The sequence below is a fragment of the Lupinus angustifolius genome, unplaced genomic scaffold, assembly GCF_001865875.1.
Source record: "Lupinus angustifolius cultivar Tanjil unplaced genomic scaffold, LupAngTanjil_v1.0 Scaffold_511, whole genome shotgun sequence".
NCBI lineage: Eukaryota > Viridiplantae > Streptophyta > Magnoliopsida > Fabales > Fabaceae > Lupinus > Lupinus angustifolius.
The window spans coordinates 28,472-36,211 of NW_017727873.1; the positions used below are offsets into that span (position 1 = coordinate 28,472).

Here is a 7,740-nt window from a genome sequence, read left to right on the forward strand (position 1 = left end):
TTAAATATTTAACTAACCTTTGTAGAGATACTTTATTTTATGAACATCAGAACCTGTGACAGACCTAATAATTTTTTGGTTTTAGTTTCAGATTTACCCTCTCCTTTTTGTGTCGCAACCTAAACAAAATAGCCTTCAATGACCCTCCACTATGCCACCAAAAAAGTATACTAAAAAAAGTGTTGCTGCTACTTCATAAAACGTACCCTGTGTATTGAATTCATTACTATCTTAAATAACGAGTTTGTCATAATCACGGTACCTGTGTATTGAATTCATCAGTACCTGAATTCATTAAAAACTACCACATACCCAAGTGAACCACTACATGAGAATAAACAATTCTCCAATACCTTTAGCGGGTACCCACAAATCAAAAGTGGGCGCAAACATATCCATTTGCAATTTTTAGACAAATTCTAATGCCCTATCCAATATAACCATCACTTTTTGGTAATATCTCTTACCATAAATAATACCCATTTTACCATGCTAGTGGAGATGTAGGTCCCTCACCATGATTTTGTTACGTCTCTCGTGATCCTCCCAAATCCAGGTCACTAGTTTCCAATCTTCACCGTTAATTTTAATATTAAAAATGTCATTTTTTTCCCACCAACTTAATCATATTCCAGAAAGTCCCTTCTCTCACTAATAGAAATTTCCTTTCAACTTTGTCACAATTTTCATTATCTTTGATCAGAACAGCAACACTCACCACCAAAGCTTCATTATCAGTTTAACCAGAAAATGGTTAAAGCTATCAGAGTTCACGAACTTGGTGGTCCTCAGGTCCCTTTCTCTTTTTCTTTTATCTTTTCCGCTTCTCAGTTCTCACTCACATAGTTACCTTTTGGGATTCTTCATATAAAAAATTGATCTTTATCATTTGGGTATACATGTTTCTCACCAATTTGAAAGACCCATGTTCCAGAAAGAGAATTTGAATTTCAGTATTGCTTCCTGTAATATTATTTGTGCTATATTTTTTTTCCCAACAATTTTCTAAAGGGATCATTTCGTTATTTGCCTTGTTTGTTTAGACTAATAAAGTGAATTTGAAAAAGTGATTTTTTATAATGTAAAATATATAGATTCTCAAATAAGGTTGACTTCGACCTTTTTAGCTGCTTCTGCATTTTTGTATAAGTGTGTCAGTGTCAAAGGTGATTTTTTGTTTCAAAGCGATTACTTCTTTAAGGACTCATTTGATCAGGCTTAAAAAAAGTGGTTTTGGCAAAGTGAATTTTGATGAGCAGGAAAATATAGTTTCTGACAAAGCTGGATTTAATTTTTTTCTTTGCAATTTCTGCTTTTTCCTTAAGTCCAACCAAACAAATATGTGCCAGAGAGGAAGTGATTTTCTTGATCAAAATAATCACTTTTGGTGTGAAAAAAGCTTAAACAAAGGGTCCCTTACTATTTCTTATTAAATTGTAGATTAGCACGTGTTTCAGTGGTTAGATTAATCCTATTAAGCTTGTGGTAATGCCTAATGATAACAGGTTCTAAAGTGGGAGGATGTGGAAATTGGAGAGCCAAAAGAAGGCGAGATCCGTGTAAAGAACAAAGCCATTGGGATTAATTTCATCGATGTCTACTTTCGTAAAGGAGTTTATAAAGCCCCCTCTCTTCCGTTCACTCCAGGTTTCCTAGTTTGATTTACTTCTAATAAATGATTCTGCATGTAATATTTCTAGTTCTTGTGGTAAAAGTGGACAAAAAGTATGGTATAGGGTGCTGAATTATTTGTTCTATAATGCTGTTAATGACCCAAGTAGGTACTAATTATGTGTTAAGTCATGCCATGTAGCAACGTATACTTCATATTATTTAGCTTGATCTAGATCCTAGGTGTTGCTAGTTTCAATAACGAAGAGAATTTGTTTATGGATGATTTCACTTTTAATTGGTTGTTTCACAGGAAGATTAGTTTTTAATGAAACTTAAGGAAATCTTGCATTGATTTTTGTCTGTATACATAAAGGACAATTTGAGAGTGATCCTTTGTACAACGGTAAGGTTGCCTCCTTGTGACATGGAGGTTGTGTTTAGCCCTCTGCTACTAGGGTAAGATTGCCAGTGGATTTGAAAGACCTTGCCAGTTAGTCTCACACATGGAGCTCATCTTGAAAACTGAGCCACACCTTGTGGTTAGCGTTATTTAAGAGGATGGTTTGAAAGTATGAGGTGCAATTTTTACAACTATATAACTATCTATCAGCATATGTGTTTCTTTACATGTTCTTTGTGACTACTTTCTCCTCCTATTGATTTGTGCTTGTTTTGGAAACAATGTAAAGACAACAAGTAAAAAAAGGAATGAACCAGCTCTTTCGGCACGGACGTTCATAATTATGCATATCTTTTTAATAGCAATTCATTTCTATATAATGTAATGCTTGATTGGATAATTACCAAACTAAATTGAACACTTGAACTTTGGGCTACTATTTTTTTATGCACTGAAACACTTTTTTCAGCGAATCTGCTTGTAGTCATTGGCTATTTGGCTGCTATATGTCCTTTGATCAGTCTGAAGAAGAACACCCCGATTCTTCATTGCTTGTATTTGTAGCTCAAGAATCAACATTTACTTTATCATCATATGCATTGATGATTACTCTCTTAACTTTTAATGGAAAGCTAAGTTAATGCCCAAGGTATCATGTATTCAATTCTTTCCCCTTTTATGTGGCAGGTATGGAGGCTGTTGGAGTTGTTACGGCCGTAGGTGATGGACTCACTGGTAGGAAGGTTGGAGATCTTGTAGCTTATGCAGGTCAACCAATGGGCTCATATGCTGAAGAACAGATTCTTCCTGCAAATAAAGTAGTCCCTGTTCCTTCCTCAATTGACCCAGTTATTGTGGCATCTGTAATGATGAAGGGCATGACAGCTCAATTTTTGCTTCGGCGCTGTTTCAAGGTACCTGAAGGAAGTAAACTTAATGCGGTACGTATCTGGGTTAATGATGAACTGAGACTATACATATGACTTTACAGGTTGAACCCGGTCACACAATTCTTGTACATGCAGCAGCTGGTGGAGTTGGATCCTTATTGTGCCAGTGGGGAAATGCTCTTGGCGCGACCGTTATAGGAACCGTGTCCAGTAAAGAAAAGGCAGCTCAAGCCAAGGAGGATGGCTGCCATCATATTATAATCTCTACACAAGAGGATTTTGTTACCCGTGTCAACGAAATCACATCTGGCAATGGAGTTGAAGTTGTCTATGATTCTGTCGGAAAGGATACCTTTGAGGTAATACTGATTCTATGCTATGTTAATGCAATTGACACAATTAAAACTAAACCATCAACAATCACCAACTACATGATCCTAGATACTGAACTCCACAGTGATCATTATAAAAGAAATATGGCTATTAAGAAGAAAATGAGTTGCAAAGAACTCAAGAAGTAATGAATAAGAAACTTCTGTTATTGAAGATGAAAGAAATGAAGAATATGTGAAGTGTGAATCTTGAAAGAGTATCTAAAAAAACTTACTTTGATTAACTAACCTATGTTCTATTTATAGAAAGGAGGAAAGGGTATCTAACTAACATAACTAACAAAACTAATTCTATACATGTGCAAAATAAAGAATCCAAGAAGCTGAGTTAGGTGGTATGAAATTGTTTGAAATCTGGTGCAACTTGGTTTAGGCTTGGTGAAATGAGGATGCAAAGTTTGGACTGAGTTGGCCCATATGCAGAGTGATCCTGGCCTTGCCCTGGTGCTGAACTGTCTTGGCCTTGGCCAGGTGTGTGACTGTCTTGGCCTTGGCCTGGTGCGTGACTGTCTTGGCCTTGGCCTGGTGCGGAACTGAGTTGGCCTTGGTCTGGTGCAGGATGACTCTGGCCTGGTGTGGAACTGAGTTGGCCTTGGTCTGGTGCAGGATGACTCTGGCCTGGTGTGGAACTGAGTTGGCCTTGGTCTGGTGCAGGATGACTCTGGCCTGGTGTGGAACTGAGTTGGCCTTGGTCTGGTGCAGGATGACTCTGGCCTGGTGCAGGATGGCTCTGGCCTTGGCCTGGTGCGAAGTTGGCTTGGTCTTGAGCAGAGTTGTCTTGGCCTTGTGATATATTGGCTAATAATCATGGATTTTAGTCCACATTTGAAGCCATAGATCCTATTGAAAAACTTCATATTAATTTATTTTCATATTTAGAAATGAATTCAGTGTTTCATCCTATCAGCAACTTAGCATTGGGTTTCTCTCACTTTGCAAACCATGTGATGATATGAAAGTAGTCAAAACTAGTTACAGTACTTCAAATATAATCCATAAACCCTGAGAGCAAGAATTGATATGCTACTGATCAAGGCTTTCTTTTGTTATAAAGTTCTTAACTTGAGCTTTGGGTTATAATATCTATCGCAGCGATGTTTCTATCCTCATATTTCAAAATATAAGATTACTATGATATGAAGTCCTTAAGGGTGTATGCTATGGTCTGTGCAGGGTTCTTTGGTGTGCTTAAAGCTTCGAGGTTACATGGTCAGTTTCGGGCAATCTTCAGGTTCACCTGATCCAGTTCCATTATCTGCCCTAGCTGCAAAATCATTGTTCCTGACAAGGCCTACCCTAATGCAATATGTAGTCACTCGGGACGAACTATTGGAGACGGCTGGAGAGTTGTTTGCTAATATTGCTTCTGGTGTGCTGAAGGTTCGGGTTAATCATACTTACCCTTTGTCTGATGCAGCAAAAGCACATGAAGATCTGGAGGGTAGGAAGACCTCAGGATCTGTTGTGTTGATACCTTGAGCCACAGGTTGTGGTTGCCATACGCCAAAAAATATTTGGTTGATTCCTTGTGAATGAAGCTATAGATTTTGAATTATATTATTGTTGATGTATTGTTATGCATTTTGGAAAAGTTTATAACACATAAAAGTTGTTAGTGATTTTAGTAACATGTTAGTTTGTTTCTAAATTCTCATTTGGAAACAGAATTATACTCAGAAGAGTGAACTAGAGTTATTTCTATCATATATTTCCACATGGTAGTTTCAAACAAAAATCCCCTTTTATATGCTTAGTATATTAGGAATAAGTCTCATCTTCATTAATAGAGAGACAAATATTTCAATTTATTTATATTTTGAATGACAAAGATATTATTTTTATACTTAAAATGATAGATATGTCATTACATGTTAAATTTTCTTTGGTTTTTTAAGTATTTGTCTCTCTATTAATGGAGATGATCCATACTTATATATTAGAGGCTGCAATTAATTTTATGGAAAATGGTGATGAAGAAATTTTAAAAGAACAATTTTTTATTAGAAGATAGTTTATTTAATATTCGAAAGTGATGTATTCGGCTTTTTTTTATACCAATGTATTCTTTTGTTTTTGGATTCCTCAATATCTCAACCAATACCCAGTCAAACTTACTGAGTTTCTAAATTTAGACATGAATCCCATGATGATAATGCAAATGTACTTAATTTTTTCAGTTACATTTTTGGGTTGCTTACAATATTTTCTTTCTATTCTTTGACTAACCGTTAGGTGTAAAAAGTGATATAAGAGATATGTAGAAATAAGAGGAAAAAATGTACTCTTAGATGAGCGGTGTGGTTGGACTAGAGGTCCAAGTATAAGGTATTGAGTATCTGGATAGGAGCTCTTTTGGAATCTAGTTGAAGGTTGACTTGGATCTGCCGGTGGAGGTACCTGAAAAAGTTCGACGATCAAGTCAGGAAGACTAAAGAGGTAAGTAGATAAAAATAATGATAAGTAATAAGTTTTAAGTGATGAGGGAATAATAATACTTCCTCTGGAGGGGAAACCCTTATTTATAGGGGTTGAGATGGATGATGTGGCCCTGGAGGGTACTGTTGGCATGACCGACCATCCTAGCTTGTCGCAGGATGCTTTTCCCATGTCAAGCGGCTTTGATAAGGTCGAACTATGTGCGCAGTTGACTTGTAGCTTATGGCATGTCTAACAATTGTATTGTAGTTTGTCTTTGTCGTGTTGTCAAGAGGTATGTGAGATTGCAGATGTCATGGATGTGCGCTGTTGACAACATGTCAGACGGTGAGTGGTCCCGACCTGGAGTTTTGGCCTAAGGGAGATGATTCTGGTCAAGCCTTTTAATTGGTTATAGTCGGTCTTTGCTCGGCTAGAGGGGAGGCCATCTCGGGTAGTCAAGACGTCCGGATGATCGGGATGGAACAATTAGATCATCATTCATCGTTAATTTTCAATATCATTGACCCTTCAAATAGAAATGGAATAATACAAATGAACGGTATAAAATATAATGATTATACATAAATATTTAACAATGTATAGATATTAACACAAGAATTATAACTCCTTAATGACCGATAAATCTCTTATTCAATATGTGGAAGATTATTTTCTAGATAATACCACTGGTTTAAGTGGGCCTAATAATATATTTTTCCTTCTTTCTTCCCATATATCAAGCCACATCTTTACCCAACTCAAATTCGGAATAACTGATCAAATTACTTTAATTTAGTAACAATTCATCAATTTAAACTACTTGGGAATCCACTCTGCTACTTTTAGTTATTTTGACTTTTTGTGATTTTGACTTTCTTACTTTTATTTTAATTATTGAAATTAAAATCTAATTCGTCTATGATTACAAAAGTAAAAGCCACATCACTAATCCACCTTATCCTGTCAATCTATTTTAGTACCAGATACCTACATGGTAACACAAAAGCTTATGAAAAACAAAGTTAGTGTCTAGTCTATATCTGTTGTCTCACTTATTTGTGTCACTCCATATGTCAGGAGATATCATTAGTCAGAATAATATTTAATAATTATATTTTTAACTTAAATATTTTTTTTAACCAGTCAAAAATAATAATACATGTAATAGTACATAAAGTAGCACCACAAATGTACTCCCTTCTTTAATTGCCAATTTTGAAAACCAGAGGAGTTGAATTGAACCTTATTATATCCTAATTGAACTCATATATAATCGATTTGATAGGATTAATCACTAAGTTTGGATTTAAAAATAAAAAGATAAAATATAATATTTATGCACTATTAGTTAAATGATTTATTGATGGGAAATTCAACACAATAATAAGGAAATCTCTAACATAATATATGCAGCGGACAATAATTTCCCAAACTTGCTAGAATATATGAGGAGCAATAACAAATAATGTAGTAACTAAAAACACACAAAGGACACTACAATTTTAACGTAGTAACTAAAAACACACAAGGGATACTACAATTTTAATGTAGTAAACCTTTCCAATGTGAGAAGTAAAAACCACAGGACAAGCTAGTTAATCAAGCTCCACTATGATCAAAATAGGAATAGAAGAGGGTCTTTAAAATACAACACAAAACATGCTCAACAATACAACACAAAACATGCTCAACAATACAGCACAAAACGTGCTCAGTAATACATCACACAATAGAGTAACAAGCTTGAAAATGATAGCACAAAGTTGCAGAAAAAACCAGAAAAACAACCATTGTTTTGGCTCGTTTTCTACCACCTCGAATGACTTCTTACCGATCCAACTATTCAGAATGAAATACCAGAAGCTGTGAACTTGTTGTCTAAATTTCTGCCCAATCCAGCGGTGAACACAGACGCAGTCACAAATCTCCCATAACTGCTATGAGTTCCTGCGGGTTGAGTTCTTTCAACTTCTCTCTCACTTTTCTAATGCTTCTTTTTTTTGCCTAAACTGATTGTGCACCCTTG

General features: G+C 35.7%; 1 protein-coding gene across 2 annotated transcripts; it reads left to right on the forward strand.

The window, feature by feature from the left end:
- The first annotated feature begins 614 nt into the window (after positions 1 to 614).
- On the forward strand, positions 615 to 4,915 carry LOC109341587 (quinone oxidoreductase-like). 2 transcript variants are annotated; one of them, XM_019579523.1, is made up of 6 exons: positions 615 to 668; positions 700 to 792; positions 1,506 to 1,647; positions 2,702 to 2,928; positions 3,006 to 3,263; positions 4,470 to 4,915. In XM_019579523.1, exons 2-6 carry the CDS (start codon positions 751 to 753, stop codon positions 4,773 to 4,775), a joined length of 975 nt encoding a protein of 324 aa, XP_019435068.1. In that variant the 5' UTR covers positions 615 to 668; positions 700 to 750; the 3' UTR covers positions 4,776 to 4,915. The 2 variants fall into 2 exon arrangements, with proteins under 2 accessions (XP_019435068.1, XP_019435067.1); XM_019579522.1 differs by having other exon boundaries at positions 629 to 792.
- Positions 4,916 to 7,740: the final 2,825 nt, after the last annotated feature.

What these genes read in the sequence shown, in the direction of transcription:
- LOC109341587 (XM_019579523.1), top strand. Translation starts at nt 751, where the DNA reads ATGGTTAAAGCTATCAGAGTTCACGAACTTGGTGGTCCTCAG. An exon ending in ACGAACTTGGTGGTCCTCAG is followed by an intron (nt 793 to 1,505) that starts GTCCCTTTCTCT and finishes TAATGATAACAG; the next exon opens with GTTCTAAAGTGGGAGGATGT. An exon ending in CTCTCTTCCGTTCACTCCAG is followed by an intron (nt 1,648 to 2,701) that starts GTTTCCTAGTTT and finishes TTTATGTGGCAG; the next exon opens with GTATGGAGGCTGTTGGAGTT.